This window comes from Stomoxys calcitrans, chromosome 1, assembly GCF_963082655.1.
Source record: "Stomoxys calcitrans chromosome 1, idStoCalc2.1, whole genome shotgun sequence".
Classification (NCBI taxonomy): Eukaryota; Metazoa; Arthropoda; class Insecta; order Diptera; family Muscidae; genus Stomoxys; species Stomoxys calcitrans.
In genome coordinates this window covers 252,013,610-252,034,734 of record NC_081552.1, presented here as the reverse complement: position 1 = coordinate 252,034,734, position 21,125 = coordinate 252,013,610, and the positions used below count along the sequence as shown (strand labels likewise).

General features: G+C 37.0%; 3 protein-coding genes across 3 annotated transcripts; 1 reads left to right on the top strand and 2 right to left on the bottom strand.

Moving 5' to 3' along the window:
• Positions 1–3,465: 3,465 nt before the first annotated feature.
• LOC106090783 (ribosomal L1 domain-containing protein CG13096) lies at positions 3,466–5,483 on the bottom strand. Its single transcript, XM_013257078.2, has 2 exons — positions 4,632–5,483; positions 3,466–4,570 (listed from the first exon to the last, which is right to left on the bottom strand). The coding sequence occupies exons 1-2, from the start codon at positions 5,402–5,404 to the stop codon at positions 3,601–3,603; spliced, it is 1,743 nt and encodes a 580-aa protein (XP_013112532.2). The 5' UTR covers positions 5,405–5,483; the 3' UTR covers positions 3,466–3,600.
• A 1,070-nt stretch (positions 5,484–6,553) lies between these two features.
• LOC106090784 (alpha-1,3/1,6-mannosyltransferase ALG2) lies at positions 6,554–8,110 on the top strand. Its single transcript, XM_013257079.2, has one exon. The coding sequence runs from the start codon at positions 6,628–6,630 to the stop codon at positions 7,894–7,896; it is 1,269 nt and encodes a 422-aa protein (XP_013112533.2). The 5' UTR covers positions 6,554–6,627; the 3' UTR covers positions 7,897–8,110.
• Positions 8,111–10,808, bottom strand: LOC106090782 (ubiquitin carboxyl-terminal hydrolase 5). The gene is made up of 2 exons (XM_013257077.2): positions 10,239–10,808; positions 8,111–10,183 (listed from the first exon to the last, which is right to left on the bottom strand). The coding sequence occupies exons 1-2, from the start codon at positions 10,717–10,719 to the stop codon at positions 8,250–8,252; spliced, it is 2,415 nt and encodes an 804-aa protein (XP_013112531.2). The 5' UTR covers positions 10,720–10,808; the 3' UTR covers positions 8,111–8,249.
• Positions 10,809–21,125: the final 10,317 nt, after the last annotated feature.

Genomic DNA, 21,125 nt, shown 5'->3' with positions numbered 1-21,125 from the left:
TACCGGATTGACCCGATGGAGTCTTTCATCGGCAAGGGCTGCCACCTCAGTGTACAACACACAGCTACAACAAAAACAACAACATTACACGATCAGACATGTCATATGAGCTGTCTGTCACTTTCTGTATTCATTGTTCTTGTCCTATGTATGTCAAATACGAATAGAGCGCGCTCCAGTCGGCATGCATTTTATTGTACTTTTTTTTTTTGGACATATGTCTACTTGTATATTCGATTAATCGAAAAAGTTGCCTATTTATTCCAATATCCCCATAGATAAATTATATATAAAGAATTTCAACTTAGCACATAGTGTGAATGGTGGCGCTTGTGAATATAGATAAATAAGAGTTATCTTAGAACATGCCGCAAGCAGAATTTTACTCTCAATAACATGCAGTTTGCATTTTCCATATATGCATTATTTCCATTCCCGTGAAGGAAACTATGGCGTAATGCACGTGTAGAGGGTTTCGACAGTCTTAGCTTTCTTTCTATTATTTCTTTTCTTGTAAATTTGCTTTTTTTTCGTCAGAAATGCTTGATTTAAAGAAAAATAAATAAAGCCATCAACACAACTTCCAACAGATGAACAAAATCATGTGTAGTACGGAAGAAGTGTAATTTGATACAGATGAATGTCTGTCATTACACAAAAATATATGCATTGGAAAAAGTACAGCTAATAAGCAGGGTGGTCGAGCTTGGTTGATGTGGTAATTTTATCATAGATACGTTTACGCTTTTAATACGATTTAAATACCAACGCACGGCCCTTGAAGCCATCACACCGAATATGGTTGAAAAGTCTTCTAACCAAAGACGAAACGCGTCCCATAGTTGTTGTAGTAGCAGTGTGTGGTACACTGAGGCGGCAGCCCTTGCCGATGAAGGAATTCATCGGGTCAATCCGGTACGTACAACCGGCTGCCATGGGATTGGCGTCCCATAGTGGTTGGTGTGTGTTGCTATCTTTGGCTTTACTTTTCCATTTGCATCTCCGATCATCCAGCTCGTCTCGAATGAGAAACAAACAAAAATTGTAAAATTTAATGATCTCGCCCTAACAGGCAAAAAACTTGAAAATTGAAAAATAAAATAGTTACCGACTAAAAGCTTGACATTTGCTGCTAAATTTTGGGAGCATAAAAATTTCACTGTTATTTCAAACCTCTTTGTATACATTTGGCCACCGTTGTCCAAGGGTTAGCATGTCCGCCTTTGACGTTGAACGCATGAGTTCGAATTCTAGCTGAGAAAAAAATTTCAGCGGTGGTTATCCCCTTACTAATGCTGCCTACATTTGTGAGGTATCCTGCCATGTTAAACCTTCTCTACCAAGTGGTGTCGCTATGCGTCACGCCATTCGGACTCGGCATAAAAAATGAGGCCCCTTATCAGGTGAGAGAATTGTCATAAACATCTATTTTCTGAATATTGGAGTATCCTTGTGCTCGGTGATTTTAACTGCAATTAATTTAATGTTTCAAAATCATTTTTATGACGTTCTCTCTGAATGAGGTACAATTTTTCTGTAGTCCAAAATTCTAAACCTACTCACTTTGACCTAAGTCGGCGTTCTACGTCTCTGATCTACGTCCACCTTTCTGGGCGGACCTAAAACCCTTTACATAGCAATAAGATTAGAAAATTTAGCTGAAAACAATAAAACTTTTGAAATTCTTTACTGTGTGGGGCTTAGCTCACCCCCATAGGCCTTTCTACGCTTATGGTGATATTCCTTTTGTTTCTCACTCTGACCAGGCACTGATTTTCTTATCTCTTAAGTATACTTTCCAATGTCAACCTGAGTTTATTAAACACCGTGACTTTAACAATGTCAATTGGAATGGTTTATTCTGCTTTTTGGAGAGTTCACACCCCCCAAAAACCCACCGAATAGACCGATCATGACAATATGGGAATTAAATGAAAGGTAAGGTAAAGAGAGTAAAACTAATTTGATATTAATTGACGGTCTTTGCAAAAAATCGCAGATTTGTTTCGCATTTCGATTAGAAGCTGTACAAGTTGCGGACCGAATTAGGGCATACATGGCAATTTTTTAAGGGCCTTGGAGTCATAACAATTGGTTTAAGTTTGGCCATGTCCATTTTTACATATCACCCACGTATTTCCACTGCATCCTCATCCAAATATGGATCGGTCTGAATCATATTTGGCTTAGATGCCCAAAAATCGGATAATTATTGCGCTTGTTTTGAGTTTTAGACCCTATATGACGAGATCGATCTCTATGGCAACTATATCTATAACAAAGTCCATATTTGGCAGGGATGTAACGGGATTTTGAGATTTCAGCAAAATCGGATAACAATTGCGTGCCTTTTACCTTCGCCTCTCATCGCACATTGTAAATATAATCTAATGTAGGTTTGTATGTGTAAACAATTGAATTTTGATATCTTCGAACTTATCCAGATATAAACTTTGTTGTGGTTGTAGCCACAGTTTCATGTTGAGGTGGCGATCCTCATCTAGCTCCTGTAGGTGAGAAGGCTCGCCATTGGTTATTCAAAGGCGCCAATAACCCGCCTTGTCATATCGAGCATCATAGGCACTCAGAATTTGTGTGCCTCTCACTAAGACTCTCCGCTCGATAGCGCTGATTGTCCTCGACTGCCGTTGCAGCTACTCCGTATGGAGCATTCCACTATCCACAACATGTGGACGCATTCGGCAGCTCGCAGTTAAGCTTCTCGTGACAGCAATGAACACCACGCAAATTGGAGCTCAATGTTCCAACTAGTGTGGTGCTTACAGCTATACCGTGCCGGGATATTAACTTTAGGTGGCAGTCCCTGTCAAGCTAAATAGGTGTGCAAGCTCGTTCCGGTGCATAGGACCTATTGCCCGCCGGGGGAACATGGTGGCCTTTGGTTATTTAAAGGAGCCAAACACTCGCCTTGTCATATCGAGTATCACTGAGTGAGTCAGTATTTAAGCAACAGCCGGTTTCCGGCCGGCCTCTCACTGAGACTGTCCACTGGATACACGACTGCAATTACAGCTACTCTAATTCCACTGTATACACGACTGCAATAGTAGCTACTCTAATGGATCATTCCACTATCCACAACCTGTGGACGCGCCCGGTTGCTCTCTGGTGAGTCATGACAACGATGAAAACCACACAGATCGGACCTCAAAGTTCCAGCCTGTGTATTCACACTTATCCTCAGTCAAAACCATACTATCAGTTGGTCAATCTGGTCGAAATTCTTAATACTCTAGAGTCTCTGAGTTAAATCCGAATTTTCTCCGTAATTTCGTGAAATTTCCTTTAACTGGAGCACCATGTTGCCAATATTTCACACAATTTCCTTAGAAAGAAAAAAATATTTTTTTTGTCGTTTTCGCAATTTTGTCAATTTAGCGGAAATTGAATTGGCATATTAAGAATTCCGTTAATATTGGAGTTTAAAGATAATAACACCAAATGTATCGTAAGTGTACATTTACAAATCTCATTATTATTTTTCATACATATATTTTGGATTTTGTTTAAGGTTCGCAAACATAATAAAAATATAGAGCGGGATCTATTATATAGCATACTTAATCTTATTAAAACTACTTATTCATCATCCTCATCATCATCGTCATCATCCCCTTCATCTTCTTCATCATCATTGCTATCGTCATCTTCGCCGTCTTGATCCTCATCATCACCCTCTGCTTCTTCGACTTCATCTTCTTCGGCTGCCTCTCCACTATCAGAATCTTCCTCTTCATTATCTTTCTTAGCTTTTTTGGAAGGCGTTTCCTCATTTTCCGCATCAACAGCGATCAATACTTGCCGAGCCTGTTTGATTTGGCGCTTGCGTTCCACTTGTGTCCTATCTAGCTTAACAAATTCCCCGGATTTACTAAGATTAAATTGCTCCAAAACATCATTAGCTTCCTTCTTCAACTTAAGCATACGTTGTTCCCGTGAACCTACAACGTTAGGGGTCTCAGCAGGAGCACCAGCCAAATTAACATACAACGGCAGAGAGGATGTGCCGGTGATATCAATTTTCATATTCATTTGGCGTATATTTCCCAAACCTCCGGGATAGAGGGTTTTCAATTGTTCAACAACCATTTGGACATTTTCGGCCAAATGTTCGATACTATAGCGATGATTGCCCACAGGTATGGAAACGAGATCTCCTTTTTGTATTTGCTTGTAAGCGGTACGTTTTAAGGCACGCTCAATTTCCTTTTTATATGTTTTGGGATCAGTCAAGCCCACAGCATGAAATGTGGTGCGTGGTTTCTGAAAATTTTTACCACAGAAGCCAACAACATGACCCACAATACGGCCATCACATAGAAAGTAGTCATAGGTGTTGGCAAATTTCCGCTTAGCTTCATATGTTGTGCATTCTTTACGCAACTGATTGAAGGGGACAATCTTTAGATTGGAGACTCCGGCTTCACGAAACAGATCTTCATAGTGTTGTACAGTGGGTTCATGATCCATTTTAGCACCACGTTGCAAATCGGGTACAATAATAACGACATCGCCATCTTTTGGATCCACCAAAGAGTGTTTCACATTTCTAGCAAAAAAAAAATAAAATCTGAATGTTATACGCCACACATCAAAGGGTGTTTACTTACAGTTTGACCATACGCTTAGGACAGTTGGGAATTTTGTAACTGCTGACATTCAAGAAATATCTGTAGTCACTGAATATTGATGTCTTTTTTTCGCTCACCTCTTTCTCCACCAATTTTTTAAGGGCCTTAGCGACCTTTTTGATATTTTCTAAATTTACAATTTTATTGAATTGCTCTTCATCGAAAGGCATTGGCTCGAATTGAACTGAGGGTACCTTGGGCACTTTATTTGTTTTCGGTTGGGGTTTCTTCTTTTTTTGTTGCTTGCCTGCTTGAATTTGTGATTTAAGTTCAGGCTTGTTAGCCGTATCTTGTGTCTGTTTGGGTTTTTGATTGGCCTTATTTTGTTTATTTTTCTGTTTCTTACTTGACTGTGTATGGGGAGGCTTACTTTCCGAGTTAGTTTGTTTGCTGACCACCTCTTGTGATTTCGCTTGTGTTGGCGGAAATTTTTTCTTTTCTTTGCCAACTTCTGCTTTTGGAGCCTTTTCTGTGTGAGCCGTTGGTTGGGAAACTATGGGCTTTTGTTGCTTTATTATCTCCTTGTTTTTCTTCCCATTTTTCTGTTCCTTGGCGACATCATTTTTCATGGATTTGGTTTGACTTAACTGCTTTTCTTGAGCAACTTGCTCCATCAACTTCGCTTTGGCCTTCTTTGCTTTCACATTAACATCCTTGCCTGGCTTTTCCTTTTTAATGCCATTGGCCGCTTTGTTCGCGGTTTTGGAAGAGGGTGCAATGGATTTTGGCAATGGTTTCTGAACTTTTACCATTTTTTTGTATTGAAAAATATAAATGTACTGATATATGAAAACACGTGCAGGGGAACAACTAATATGACACCGACAAGCTGATAAACAAACGTATTTTGATCTGGTAACTTTGTTATTGCAGTAGCCAACAAAATACGCGCGCTACGCTATTGAGAAAATTTAATTGAAATGTAGAACTACGTTTACACTTGTTGCTAAAACGATCTTGTCACGGCATTAAGCAGGGTACTCTGTTTTCAGTTGTAAAAACATATTAACGACAAATTTTTCTGAACCAACACAATCCTGCTATCGTATTACACTAAGATTAATTGTGCCTAATTGCTACTTTTATGTCGTTAGCCTTAAAAAAACATTTTAATTTTTCACACATTTTTCATTTCCATATTTATTTATATGAAGTTAGCCAGTTACTCACGTGAAGCGCCGAATAGAGTACCCACCAAGACAAATTTACCCAGATAGTGTACAGCAAACAGCTGAGTACATTTTTTACTCGCGGAGTACACTATCTGTCAATAAGATTTCATAACGTTCGGTTGTCTGTGTGCTTTATACTTAAGAACCACTGCACATAAAAGCAAAGAAAAATGGCGCCAACTAGTAACACACTCAAAATTAGAGTTGCACTAATCACTGATTTTGACATATAGTGCACACGATTTTTTGTTGTTGGCCAACTGCTCCTACCTGTTAAATTTGTCTTGGTACCAACCCTTATGGATGGGCCAATTTGAAAAAAATATTCATGATAAAGCGCAGTATGCACCTCTGGCGAAATTTTCGTTACCTTAAAGGCCAAAACAGAATCAACGCGTTGAGCTCTGTTTGAGCGTTGAGTTAAAAAACGCAACATTGCAAACAAACCCCAGAATCCAAAGCGGTCTCACGCGAACCGCTGTTAACAGCCGGCCGAGTTTGGCGGTATTAAGAAAAAAAGTATGACACATTAAATAAAATCAAAGAAAGAAAAAATCGATGTACCGATTTTGTAATCTACATCTACGTATACAGGAAGAGTACGATCATGATGTGCCGTCTAAAAGGGCCATAGATCGACTATTCGATTTTTTAGCCACCAAAAGTCGGCTTCGACTTTTTTACACAAAAAATCGATTAATCGATTAGTTGAAAATCGACTTTTAGATACCTAGGATAATTAATACGCCGACGTTTAACAATACAACATCGGATGTGGTATTCTGAGAAAATAAACGATCAAAATGGTTCGAATTCTGTTCCTTCATCCTGATTTGGGTATAGGCGGCGCCGAGCGTCTTGTGGTCGATGCTGCACTGGCCTTAAGACTGCGCGGACATGATGTCAGTTTCCTGACAAATCATCATGATCCTGGTCACTGCTTCAAGGAGACAATAGATGGTAGTTTGCAGGTGAAGGTCGTTGGTGATTGGATACCCAGAAAGATTTTTGGGCGTTTCTACGCTTTTTGTGCATATTTTCGTATGTTGTATGCGGCTTTCTTTGCTTCCTTTTACTTAAGCAACAAGGAGCAGTACGATGTGATATTTTGTGATCAGATTTCAATAGGCATTCCAATTTTGCGAATGGCCAGAGGCCGTCCCAAGATAGTTTTCTACTGTCATTTCCCCGATCAGTTGTTAAGCGCTGAAGGTGGTTGCTTAAAAAAATTATATCGGGCTCCATTGAACTTTTTGGAAGAGCTTACCGTGGGACTGTCAGACGTTACATTGGTAAATTCAAAATTTACACTACGTGTCTTCCAGGAAACATTCCGACGACTAAATCTGGTGCCTGATGTTTTATATCCATCTCTGAATACCAAATATTTTGATGATATGCAGCATAAAATGCTCTCGAACGAAGCTGAATTTATGGCATCTTCGCCAGTGGATTTGCCAAGAAATTCCTTTGTGTTTCTCGATATAAATCGATACGAACGCAAAAAGAATCATCCTTTGGCTTTAAAAGCCTTTTGCCAATTGAGTAAAACTTTAAGTGTTAGTGACTGGAAACGCTGTCGCCTTATTGTTGCCGGAGGTTATGATACTAGAGTGCAGGAAAATGTTGAACATTACACAGAACTGGATGAACTCGTTAAGGAAAAGCAGCTGCAGGACAATGTAGTGCTACTGAGATCGCCTTCGGACGATGAAAAATTTATGCTTTTGCATATGGCCCATTGTCTTCTTTACACACCCGCAAACGAACACTTTGGTATTGTTCCTTTGGAAGGCATGTATATGTCCAAGCCTGTGATAGCGGTCAACTCTGGAGGACCAACAGAGACAATTGTACACAACTCAACCGGTTTCTTGTGTGAACCCAAGGAAGAAGCATTCTCTTTGGCCATGGCCAATGTACTTAAGGATGATCGCTTGCGTGAACGTATGGGTGTTATGGGCCATAAACGTGTTCAACAAAAATTTTCATTTGAGGCGTTTGCTCAAAAGCTGGACGACCTTGTAAAAAATGTTACCAAAAACAAAATTAGTCCTAAGAAAGATAAGTAGAATGTTGTATTTAAAGTTTGCATTGGCAAAAATAAAGTGTGCATATATTGCTAATGAATCATCTACACAAATTCCTCCTCCCAGATGAAATGTTAAATGAGTGGCAGGTGAATTTTTCACTTTTCAAATTACTAATGCATTTCCTATTTTAATTCCTCAACTCATAAACATTATCGTTGTTGATGATTCATTCCCCTATAATGAAAATATTAAATGGTGCTTCGATTTCTATTTTTATTTAAATCTGAAAATTGTAATCAAAAGCCGCACAAATGTGGTTAGGTAAAAAAGCATTCATATATTGTTATTGACCAAAGACTAGGGTGGCCGAACACTCGAGCGCGGCTAAATGTCTATTCTTCGCGTTTATACAAATATAGGTAACCTAAGTCCTTTGGTGGATTTTGTGATAAAGCCACTTTGCTGTCATTGAAAATCACCCATTGGCCGTCCTTTTTTATGTGACACACATAATGGCCAACTTGCGCAGATGTGCCCATATGAGAAATAAATGCCACCAGTTTATATTTGCCATTGCCATCGCGGTATGATTTCTTGGGGTTCGTATTGCCGGATGCTTCATGAGCAACATCTTCGGCAATGTCCATATCATCTACATGAGAGAATATCCAATCGGTGGCACGTTCTACGTTACCGTCCGTTGCTTTGAGGGCTTTTGTCGCTTGTCGTTCATCGAAACCCATGCTCATAAGCATGGCTAAGCTTTCAGGATTGGGGGCGAATACATTTCCTGTTGACATGGTATTGGGGATTACAAAAGGATCCGAAAAATCGGCATCGCCTATGTGTTCCATTAACCAATTGGAGGCAACTTCTAAACCTCCATTCTTGGTATGAAATACAGCACGCTTGCATGCATCTTGTGGGAAGCCCATTTGCATGAGAGACGAAACGGTATTCTCATCAAATACGAATGCGGGTTTTGTTTGTTCCGAATCGACCAATTCTTCTTCATTCGCCTGCTTGCCGGCAGAGCGCCAGTTGGATAAATCCAATTCGTCGGGCATTTGAACGGAAACATCCAGTTTTTTGGGCACCCAATCATCCGATAAAGTGAATTTACGCAAATGCATCATCAAAAAATCGGGCATATTTGCCAGTCTGGCCGTTTTCTTAGCTGTTGTTGTACCTTTAATGGCAGAGGAATAGAATTGATCTATGATTTCGTCAGCGAAAAATCGATCAAGGCAAGCTTTGAGTGGTACTTTATGGCGTACCACATCTTTATCGTTTGTAGTGGCACCAGGACATTTTGCCTTTTTTTCCAAATACTCCTTGACCTCATCGAGATTGGTGGCCTTTTCCAGAGGTATGACCAATGGCAAGCAATACTCTTCACGTGTAGTGTATTTAACCTTTTTGCTGGCCATGCACTCAACACGTTCTTCTACCCCAAATGTGAGGCCATCGATTGGATTGAATTGATTTCGTGAATTGCGTTCCAGCAAATTAATAAAATGTAAATAAAAATCATAGGCGTCTTGTTGTTGTTTTGTGCCGAAATCTGGATGACCTTTGCCTATGAGATTCTTGAACATGGCAGGTGATATTCCGGTGCTTTCCGAATCCAAAGAGTTCTCTGCAACGCTGCTGTATTTACCGCTCCATAATCCGTTTCCCAATTTGGCTACTTGGATGTTAAAGTTATTGGCTGGATCTGGTGGAAATTCATTGAAATATTTCTCAGCACCTTGACCCACGAATCTCGTAATGAAATCTGGCAGTGTAAACAAAACCTGCATGACACTGTTAATGTAGCACGAGTTACCCAGGTTGCGCATGCCTGTATAACCAGCGCCCGATAGAGGTTGCAGCTCACTTTCACTTTCAGTTAGCAAAGACCATTCGCCTATACGCTGATTTATCTCTAATTCCAGTTCAACCATTGATTTTTCACTTTTCTTCATGGCTGCCATATTTATGCCAAAATGAGCCAAGTGTTCCTCAAGTTTAGAATCGATAACCATGTCATCCTCAGGGTATGAAAAAACGTCTGCCTTGCCATCTGTGGAAATTGTGCCAAGTTTGACGGCCAATGGGTAGTTAACTTCCCTATAGTGTTCAACAGCATGATCATTGCCACCGGAACCATCAAAGAATTTACGGCCACACAAGATTGAACCATCGGTTAAATTCAACCACAAGTTATTTGTCAGATCGCACTTTTCACACTTCCATCCAGACGGTGGTATCTTCTTGCCATTGTTCAGTTGGGTAAGGCTCTCGGAATATTTGGAAACCTGTCGAACTTCACCGTCCCAAGTACCTGAAAATTATTGATACGAAGATTGTGCTTTACAATAAAAATATTTTACTCCTACCTGCCAGAGTCTGCTTTTCTAATTTCGATATAGCTGAATCTTGGGCCAAAATCGCCTCCACAGATTGTGTGACAATCATGGGAAAATCGTTATTCGGATATGGTAATTTCGTTTTTATATCTGGTGCCACGACAATACTGTAATGATCTTTGTAATCAAATTTCTTAGTGTTGGCATCGTTGTATCCACCCTCCACACCAATGGCCAAACGTGTAATCTTCCTTTCTGGTCCGGCTTCATCGCCACCTTTAACTTGATCCTCTTCCTTTAAGATTTTCTCCCTACGTATGTGTAGGAAAACACAATTGCCGGTCTTTTCGGCATACTTCTGAACGAATTCTTCGCCAAATCCCAAAAAGCTTGTTAAACTTATATACAAGCCGGTGGGAGATTCTGGATTGTCGTACGAATAGACGCATTCATCCTTATAGATGGCCTCATAATCACTGGGCACTTTTATTTTTGATATGTGCTTCTCCATCTATGTTAATTGTGTCGATTTCTGAATAACTTGCAATTTCCTTTTTTTCTTTTGCACATTACATTGTCATTGCGCAGGGTTGCAGAAAAGTGTCGTGAAGCTGAAAATAAGTAAAGCAACCCTGTTAAAAAGCTGAAGGCATCTTAACACAATAGAATAGTAAATAAAAGTAATTCTGTGAAATGTTGCCAGCCATAAATAATTATTAATATTAAAGACATAAAATAGCTGTGTTTTATTTTAAAACTTCATAGTGCAGTGTAATGAAATTTATATCAAAATGACATCTATTATCTAAACAACGAAGTTCTGGATAAATTACCAATGCAGGCTTATGTATAACATATGTTGCCAGGATTGTCATGATATGTATTTCAACAATAAGTGTGACCACCTGCAGATATATCTCTATTGTGAATGGCATAGTAAAATTAAAATAAGTTATTTATAAAACTGCGTGCACAAATCATAATTCATTTGTTTTGACTCCTATGCCCACACATGTTTTGCAAAATGTTGAGATTTTAGTAATTGAGAGCTTGAAAATTAAAACTGAAGGTGCTTCGCAGACATTTGGAGCATCGAAAAGCTGTTTAATTAAAATAAATAGAAAACGAGACTTAAATCTGTTCTTGCTCTTCTGTAAATTTTTTACTGGAAAAGTACGCGACCATACCTAATAATACGCGACCATACCTAAAATAAAAATAGGACTAAAGTGTAGTTTATGGGGGAAATCTTAAAAAAAATAAAATTTTGTGCATACCCAACTGAATTGACCCCAGGAACACGAAGTCCATATTTGGGGCTCTGTACCACAAACGGGCTCTTACTCCACCCATGGTTAATGACACCGAATAATTATTTACATTTTTATGAATGTAAAAATTACAAATTACAAAAATTAAATAAAACACCAACACTAGTTTTTGTAAATTGTTCGATGACCTGGAGCCAAACTAAGAAGATAAAGTTATAAAATTCCAAAGGTCAACAATAAAATCACAGAAATGTAAAAAAACTTGAAATGAAAAAACTTAGACAGAGCCCGGCCGAGATTCGAACCTGAGCACACGGAGCAACAGCGAAAGCCCAACAACAAAATGTTGAGTTTACTATCTGTCAAAATCAGTGATTAGTTCAACTCTGTTTAATTCCCGCCATTTTTCATTGTGTGTGTGTGTGTGTTAAGCTCAGTATTCTGTTCATTTTTCGAGCAGAATGCTGTCAAACTCCTTTTAAAAAAACGTCGGCGAAACGTTGGCTGAAAATAGGCGGAAAAGTAGTACGCTGTTTATAGTGAGGAAAATGGCAAAAACTATTGTTGTGGCAACACTTGAAACTATTGCCGGCATCACTTTTGTTTGTTTTATTGGTTTCAATGAAAACGGAAACATTATTTGTTTGAGAAAAAATATGTAAAATAGAGAAAACAATAAGTGCAGATAAAAAAACATGTTTTGGTATGAATATAAAATCATTTGATTACTGTCAAAATCCACTCGCGGAACAATAACAAATTTCAGCGGCTAGAATAGAATAACAACCCTAACATAGGAAAATCACTTTTCAGAAAAAATATATGTAAACCACCATAGCAGCTATCGAAATATGTTCCGATTTGGACCAAATACTAGTAAGTACAAGTCATTGTTTAATTGTGTACAACAAAATATTGATCATAAAAATAAACCGATCTGAATCATATACGACACGGATGTCGATAAGCCTAACATAAGTCACTGTATCAAATTTCAGTGAAATCGGATTATAAACGCGCATTTTATGAGACCTAAACTTTAAATCGAGATATCGGTCTATATGCCAGCTGTATACAAATCTGGACCGATCTAAGCCAAATTGAAGAAGAATGTCGAAGGGCTTAACTTAACTCACAGTCCCAAATTTCGTCAAAATCGGACAATAAATGCCCCTTTCGTGGTGCCAAAATCGAGAGATCGGCCTATATGGCAGCTATATCCACATCTGAACCGATCTGGGCCAAATTGAAGAATAATATTGAAGGGCTTAACTTAACTCCCTGTCCCAAATTTCGGCGAAATCGGACTATAAATGCGACTTTTATGGGCTGAAAACCTTAAATCGATAGATCGGTCTATGTGGATGAAGAAGGATCTCGGAGGACCTAACACAACTCACTGTCCCAAATTTCACCAAAATCGGATAATAAATGTGGCTTTTATGAGCCTAAGACCCTAAATGATCGGTCTATATGGGGGCTATATCGAGATATAATCCGACATAACCCATCTTCGAACTTAACCTGCTTATGGACAAAAAAGGAATCTGTGCAAAGTTTCAGTTGAATATAAAGTACTGTAGCGTGATTTCAACAGACAGACGGACATGGCTAGATCGTCTTAGATTTTTACGTTGATCAAGAATATATATACTTTATAGGGTCGGAAATGGATATTTCGATGTGTTTTTAGATCAGATTAGATTAGATTAGATTTTTACGTTGATCAAGAATATATATACTTAATAGGGTCGGAAATGGATATTTCGATGTGTTGCAAACGGAATGACAAAATTAATATACCCCCACCGGTGGTGGGTATAACAAAGAGAATGCTAAGAAAAATCTGTCACCTAAATTCTGTCAAACCTGGCCGGCTGTTAACAGCTGTTCGCGTGAGACCACCTCTTTAAATCCGCCTTGGAATCATATGTAAATTGGCAATTTTGACAAACATTTGAAACTTCATGTGAATACATGCCATGTAATAGTGGCCTTGAAAATTCTCCGTCTGCAGAAGAGAGAATGAAACGGACAAATTTAAACATCTTAATTAATACCTACGATTTTTGCCTTTTTCACCAAAACATAATGAAGGTTTTTAATATTTTTATTATTGTTAATGGTATCGTTTTGATTTTATTTTATAGTTGTATGAAATTATAGTATTGTTATTTATTATTTTAATATATAATAGATTTGAATAGTATTAGCATAATATTAACAAGTAAGAATAGATATATATGTACGTACGCGTATATGTTTGTGGATTATTAAAGAAATGGTATTTTGGATTATTTATTCTCACGTTTTTGTTGTTGCATTTTGATGCCTATTTTTCTCTCATACATACGTGCCTATGTATGTGTATATAAATAAATACGGTTCTCTTGAAATTTGTTGTTGTTTTATTGGTATGTTTACTCTCTGTAATTTATTTTGTTTTCATTTAATAAGTGCGCTGTTACAGTTGATGTAAAAAAATAATGTTGATGTTTTTTTTATCTCTATTGTAGTTATTTTTACCAAATTTTCCTCCGCCATTTTATTATTATATGTATTCTTATCTGCAGAGATTTTCATTTTCAAAGGTTTTTTTGCCTTTGCTTCTTTCTAAAGTAAGTTTGTATGCAAAAAACCTTGTTCATAGTGCGATATGGGATGGGACATTTTTTACAATATTTCATTATCTATTTTTCCCATCTACCATTTCATATAGCTTGACCAAGTTGTGCTAACTACACACACACATAGGTCGTTCACACTTAAATGTAGTCCATTCATGTGAAAAGTTTTGTGATCAAAAAAATGTTCCAGTTAAAAATCCTTTGTCAATTATTTTTGTTTGCAAGAAATTCATAGACGCATGTGTGCATGTATGTAGCTGTGAATGGCCTACAAGTGGGCATGAATGCCTATTGGGTTGTATTGTATTATGTTACCGTTACCTTATTGCTCATGAAAATGATGGCAAAAACTTTGTGTTTAGCTTGAAAGTATGGTTTTTTCCTTTTTTTACAAAAAAAAATTTTTTAGTTTACTCGTGGTGTTAATATTAGCATTTTTTCAATAATATCCCTTCCCGGATTTTGAATTAAAGTAATATTTTGGGTATATGTATGCTTATTTTAATAGATAGGGATATATTTTCATATTTTTGTTTTTCACATATTCGCTAGAATTCCAGTGTGAGGGGTGGTTTAGGAGGGAGGGGTAGTACCAAAAGTATTTGCGTGTGTATATATTTTGGATTCTTTTATTCTGATTAAGACTAATACGCACATTTTCACAATACATACGACGCATAAACAACAATAATTTCTTTGTAAAGTAATATGTCAAGACATATTAACAAAAACATGTCCCTTATTTATTTATGTATTCGAATCTTATGTAGTATATACATTTGTCTAAACTAATTTTATAAACGAAAAATCAAAAAATATTACATCAAATTGTTGCGATTGTAACTAAAGATATTATATTGGTCACAAAGCGGGATAATGCTTTGCTACATTCGTTAGTTTTGTCTTGTTAGTATAAAGCAATCAGCTGATTTAATGTTTCTTTGATTTTGCTTTAAACCATGTTTCCACTTGGACCAAATCTAGATTTGCGACGAGATTTCGGAAATCTCTTGGTTTGCAACGAGGTTTCCCATACATTTTCAATGTGAGGAAATCAACCTAATTTGAGGAGATTTGCACTAAATCTCCTTCCAAATTCAAATGCAAACATCTGACAATTTCTTATTGAAATTAAAAAAATTTTGCAGTAATTTAATAAAATCGTTTCCCAAACATAATTGCTGATCGCATGTATATGCTGAACACACTAAAAATTCTAATCACAATAAAAACGCTGTCAAAAACGTCACTGTTGACAAATAAAAACCGCATAAATCGTAGTGGAAACGGGTTTTTGGAGATTGGAGATAGTGGAAACATGATTTAAACATGACATGTATCGTAAACAACTGAGTACAATTTTTTTCTCGCGGAGTACACTATCTGTCAACGAGTTTTGGTTGTGTGTGTATTATAGTTAAGCACCATGCCACACACAAACAACGAGAAATGGTGCGAACTAGTTACATACACAAAATCAGAGTTGCACTAATCACTGATTTTGACTGATAGCCCACTTAATATTTTGTTGTTGTGCAACTGCCACTACCTGCAAATGAATATATCTTGGTTTTAATTTCACCTTTTTCTCTCCAGTAGGTTTTACACGTATGTATGTTACTAATTATCGATTTTCATACACATAGCATGACCTTGTTTGTTTGCGGCCCATAAAGGCCTAAACAGAATGAGCACGACGAAGAGCGCCGCGTTGCAAAGATGCAACTCTGTACACAAATTCCACAAATGCAACGCGGAAAAGTTAAAATTTTTTTAACTTTGACGACCGTAAACACTACTTCACGTGTGGCAACACAGAATGACGCTTTCTTTCAAGCTTCAAAGTTGAAAATTGTTTTCACTTTTCCGTGATGATTTTGTGGTATTTGTATATAGAGTTGCAATTTTTGCAAAACCAAAGCTCAACGTTCCTTCAGTTTTGGCCTTAAAGCCTAGTGCTGACTTCATTCACAGCGAAATTGCCTATTAAATTATTGCGAAATCCGATGGACTCTTTTCTTTGACAGAAAACACAAAGAAAAGTCAAACAACAACAACACACAACATAGACAACAGTATTGAAGCAGAGTTGATTCGGCTCCAATGCGGATTTAAAAGGTGGTCTCACGCGAACAGTTGTTAGCAGCCGGCCATCTTTGACGGTATTAAGATGACAGATTTTTGTTTGAATTCTCTTTGTTGCTATCTTCTTTCTCGCATATTCTCTGCTCATGTACGCACACGTATATACACACGATTAAGTTTTTGCAATCAAACAAACTACAGCAGTGCCCACTTATAACATTTGCCTTTCACAAGAAATTTTTGTTTGCTAACGAATGTAGCATATTTTAAATAAAGAAAACTGAAAAAATTAAATTAGATGAGTATTCATATATTATTAAAGCTATTAATGAACTAAAAACAATAAATTAACGTTTACGATTATTTATATATCTTATTAAAGCTTTCTTGCACTCTCAAGTGTTCAGTTCTCACAAGTGTTCAATACTTTACGCAAACAACTACTGAATAAAAAAAAGAAGGAAAGAAAGAAAAGGTGGAAAAAGGCAGATATGCAATTTTCAAAAATAAAAAGGTACACTTTTTACCTAAAAATAAGGGTACAAACCAGGCTGAACTTATGTTTTGTATTTTAATTTAAATATTGTAGATATATGGGTCCATTGTGCATGGCAACAAAAATCGAATAGTATTGCCAGTTCAAAAAGTTGTATTTACGTTTGGCAACTATAAATTTAGCTTATAAAAAAATTCAAACATTGTGGTTGTTGTGAAGTTTTTGAAACAAAAAATAAAGCGAAAACGGTCGGTAGGACGGCGACAAATCCGAGGCTATTACTTGAAGAAAGCGGTCAATATATCTATTGGTATCATAACGGGACACATAGGACTACGAGCTCACTTATGTAAAATCGGTGCGGCAAGTGATAGTAAGTGTAGTGCATGCGGGGAAGATGATGAGACGTTGGAGCATTTACTTTGTCATTGCCCAGCTTTCGCGCCTAACAGATACCGGGGCTTAGGTGGAGACACAATACCAAACATGAACCAACTTAGGGGAGTGGTAATGAAAACAATTAAAGATTTTATAAGTATACAGAATTCTTAACTTAAAATTTTCTTTTTAGCGGTTACTTTATAGTTTTTAGAGCGCCCAACAAGCCGATTACTGGCTTAGGTGTATGTCCATAGTGGCATGAGGCGGATTAATATCTGCACCCTCTTTTCAACCTAATCTAAACTACAAAACACAGCCCTAAGGACCATAAAGGGCTAGCAACAGATGACAAAGATCGCCCATCTATACGAAGATATTTACATCCTTAAAGTTAAAGATCATACAGAATGGGATTGCAGGATATTAATCACGGTACTGTAACTAATGCGACATCACCATATCAGGCGAATATAGTCCTTGGTGGACGTCCACCACCCATTGCAGATGATGAGAAAGACCTACCATGAAAAACCAGAGAGAGAGAGAAAGTGGCTACAACAACCACGAAGCATCGATATCATGTGGCTACAACAACTAATAACCCAATTCTGAAAACTCCCAGGGAATAAATTTCTCCCTCGAATAAAATCCTCCTATTATGATTGAATGGGGAGAGGAAAAATATAAGAGAGAATTTTGAATTTTTATTTATTTATTTTTATTTTGGCTAAATATTTGTCTTTTATTTTTTGGAAAAATGAACATAAAATGGAAAAATGAGCAAAACGAATTTATAAAGGTTGCTAAAAAAAAGTTTTCGAACATGTTTGTGTTGCTTTTGTAATGTTTGTTTTTGATAGTACACAATTATGACCTACAGCTTGTCTCCCTATATTTCTGTGTTGTGTTAACAACTTTCCATCTTCATCTAACAATTAGTTGCTTCCAGGGTGATCTGGTGGACAAAAAAATAGATTGTGTCGTGTTGTTGTTGAAGCCACATTTTCATGTGGATGTGGCGATCCACGTCAAGCTCCTGTAGGTGGGCAAGCTCTTTCCGGTCCAAAGGACCGATCGCCACGGCAACAGGTTGGCCATTGGTTATTTAATGACGCCATTAACTCGTATTTAATGACGCCATTAACTCGCCTTGTCATTATGAGCATCACAGGCACTCAGTATTTGTGCAAGAGCAGGTGCCGCCCGACCTCTCACTGAGACTCTCCACTCGATACCGATCATTTTCCGCGACTGCCGTTGCAGCTACTCCGTATGGAAGCAGGGGTTTGTTTCTCTGTCGTCGTCATATATGCTGTGGTGGTCTGCCTGCTACGCTGCTTTTTCTAAAATCCTACTTTTATGGAGCTTTAACTAGAAGATCTAATTGACATTTCAGGTCGGCGGCCGCTTTTTTTGGTGGTTGGGATGGCTGCTGGACATAATGCTGCTGAAAAGCGACTTATGAATTTATTCCTACTCCTATGAAGTAAAAGCTGCCAAATGTGGCGCCAAGTATTTTTTAAAATTTGCCCACGAATATTCCATTAAGGAATAGGTAGAAGTCTTCTTGCATATCATTGAGTGTCGACCGATTCTACTTTAAGCTAAACGATAAGGGACCCCCTTTTTGTATCCGACTCCGACGAGCGGAGTGCCACTTAGCGACAACTCTTAATGCATGTGGCTCTAAGAATATTAAAATATCAACCACATATTTTGAAACAATGCTCGTATTTTGTCAATAAAACCGAAAAACGTATGCAAATCTTCTATGGTTGGTATATGACATACTTAACCGGGAGAACCTCACAAAATTTCTACTTGATTTTGATGAAAAAGTGAAAAATAATTTCCGTGCATTTCAAATTGTACGTAAATATCAAGAACTGGTACCACTTTTTTTTATAAAACAATTAATATCATAATTTTTTATCCTAGCTCCCTTTTATTTGTTTGGGGGAATTTTTCCCGAATTTTATCGTCTCATTCTCTCTTTTATTTCGATTCAGAATAACTCCTTTTTTCCCTGGGAGATATTACCACTTTTTGAAGTTTATTTAGAATAAGGGAAAAGGGAGTAGCCAATAAACTCCCAGGGAATTGTTATTCAGAATAGGGCTGTAAATGTCGCTGTTATTTTGCTCAAATAATCTCAGTGTCATTATTGCGAAATTTTTCCACATTCTCTTTGCATTTTGACAGTTGTTTTTGGCGATACATCAAACTTAGTGCTAGGCTTTGGACTGGAACAAAAACAATATTAGGAATGAAATGAAAAAATGTTGCGATACATAAAACAAATTTGATTCTACCATCTACCTTGAAAACCCAGAGAGAAAGTGGCTGCAACAACCACGAAGCAGCGACATCATGTCGCTGCAAACACACAAATGTGGCTACAACAGCTACATGTCGCTGTTATTTAGCTCATATAAGCTAGGTGTCACTTTTGCGAAAATTTTCCACATTCTCTTCGCATTTTGACAGTTGTTTTTGGCGATACATCGAACTTCGTACTAGGCTTTGGACTGGAACAAAAACAATATTAGGCATGAAATGAAAAAATGTTGCCATACATAAAAGAAATTTCTGTTTTTTTCTCTTTCGAGACGAGCTCAATGATCGGGGATTGCAAATGGAAAAGGAAAGCCAAAGATAGCAACACACACCAACCACTATGGGAAGCGTTTCGTCTTTGGTTAGAAGACTCTTCAACCATATTAGGTGTGATGGCTTCAAGGGCCGTGCATTGGTATGTTGTATTGGAATCGTATTACTTGCGAAAACGCCTCTATGATACAATTACCATATTAACAACGCTCGACAACCCTGTATATCAGCTTGCATGTATTCTTGTGTAATGACAGACTTCTTTTCTGTGTTAATAACACTACTTCCGTACTATACATGAATCTGTGCATCAATTGGAAGTTGTTTCAACAGGTTGGTTGCTATCAATAATAGAACTTTAAGACAAACCGCAAAAAACTTTTTTACCTGTTGTCTTTTGACAAGCAATAAAATAGTTTTCAAAATTATTAAACCCCGTTTACACTGCTCATTAAAAACGGATTTAAGGCTCTTGCCAGCGGATTTTATAAAGAGAAAACAGGTGGTTAGGCCTTTAAAACAGGTTTTAATGATCAGTCTTAGTGTGGTTTTAAGCACAAAGAAAAATCCAAGATGGTTTTTGTCAATCAGAGTTGCATTTGCTTATTGTTGTTGTTAATAAGCCAACTGCCATAACCTCTTTAGAGTAGTACCCTGGTAACAAACAAAAAACATAACTTACTACTGATGAAGGGCAATAGCGTTAATGAATTGTTGTTTTCTATATTTGTCATTGTTTTCATATATTTATGCATTTTATTATTTGTATATATGTATGTATATATTATTTAAAATGTTATCCATTGTATTATTATTCATAATTCTAAAAAACTTTGAGTTATTCGAAAAAAAATGTTACAAATTAAAACGTACAAAAGAAAAACAAAAAGAAAAGAATTTGATGTTTACGTGTAGGTAGGTGTATGTTGTAATAATAAAATACTTATTATTTAGAATCACTCAGATAGCACTTAAAACTTACTTATCATACAAAAATCATAATCATAATAATAATAATGATAATACAATACATTACATAAATTATAAATACAAAAGAAAAATTATGAATATTTTTATCATCATCATCATCATCTCGTCATCATCATCATCTTCATTAGAATCGTTTACATTTAAATTATATAATAATAGTAATAATACTAAATGAATTTAGAGCTAAAAAACTAAAGTTGTTTCCGTTTGTATGGATGTATGTTTGTATGTTGTTTTTAATGGTGTGTGTGAAAAGAAGGGATGATTTTGTTTGTCGAAAAAATTATTTTTTTCTTTACAGTTGTAATGCAAATACCAAATTTCTTGGAAATATAGAAACAGAAGGTTAGTAAAGGTAAGCTTTATATAAGAAGAAAGCCTTATGTATTTTAAACTTTTTTCCAATTCTTTTCAATAGTTTTACGTTTCTCATGCGCGAATAGGAAAGAAGTAGAAA

Excerpts from the sequence above, each read along its gene's own strand:
- LOC106090782 (XM_013257077.2), bottom strand. The coding sequence starts at position 10,719 with ATGGAGAAGCACATATCAAAAATAAAAGTGCCCAGTGATTATGAGGCC. Across the intron at positions 10,184-10,238 it reads AGAAAAGCAGACTCTGGCAG|GTACTTGGGACGGTGAAGTT; the intron begins GTAGGAGTAAAA and ends AATAATTTTCAG.
- LOC106090784 (XM_013257079.2), top strand. The coding sequence starts at position 6,628 with ATGGTTCGAATTCTGTTCCTTCATCCTGATTTGGGTATAGGCGGCGCC.
- LOC106090783 (XM_013257078.2), bottom strand. The coding sequence starts at position 5,404 with ATGGTAAAAGTTCAGAAACCATTGCCAAAATCCATTGCACCCTCTTCC. Across the intron at positions 4,571-4,631 it reads CCTAAGCGTATGGTCAAACT|AAATGTGAAACACTCTTTGG; the intron begins GTAAGTAAACAC and ends TTTTTTTGCTAG.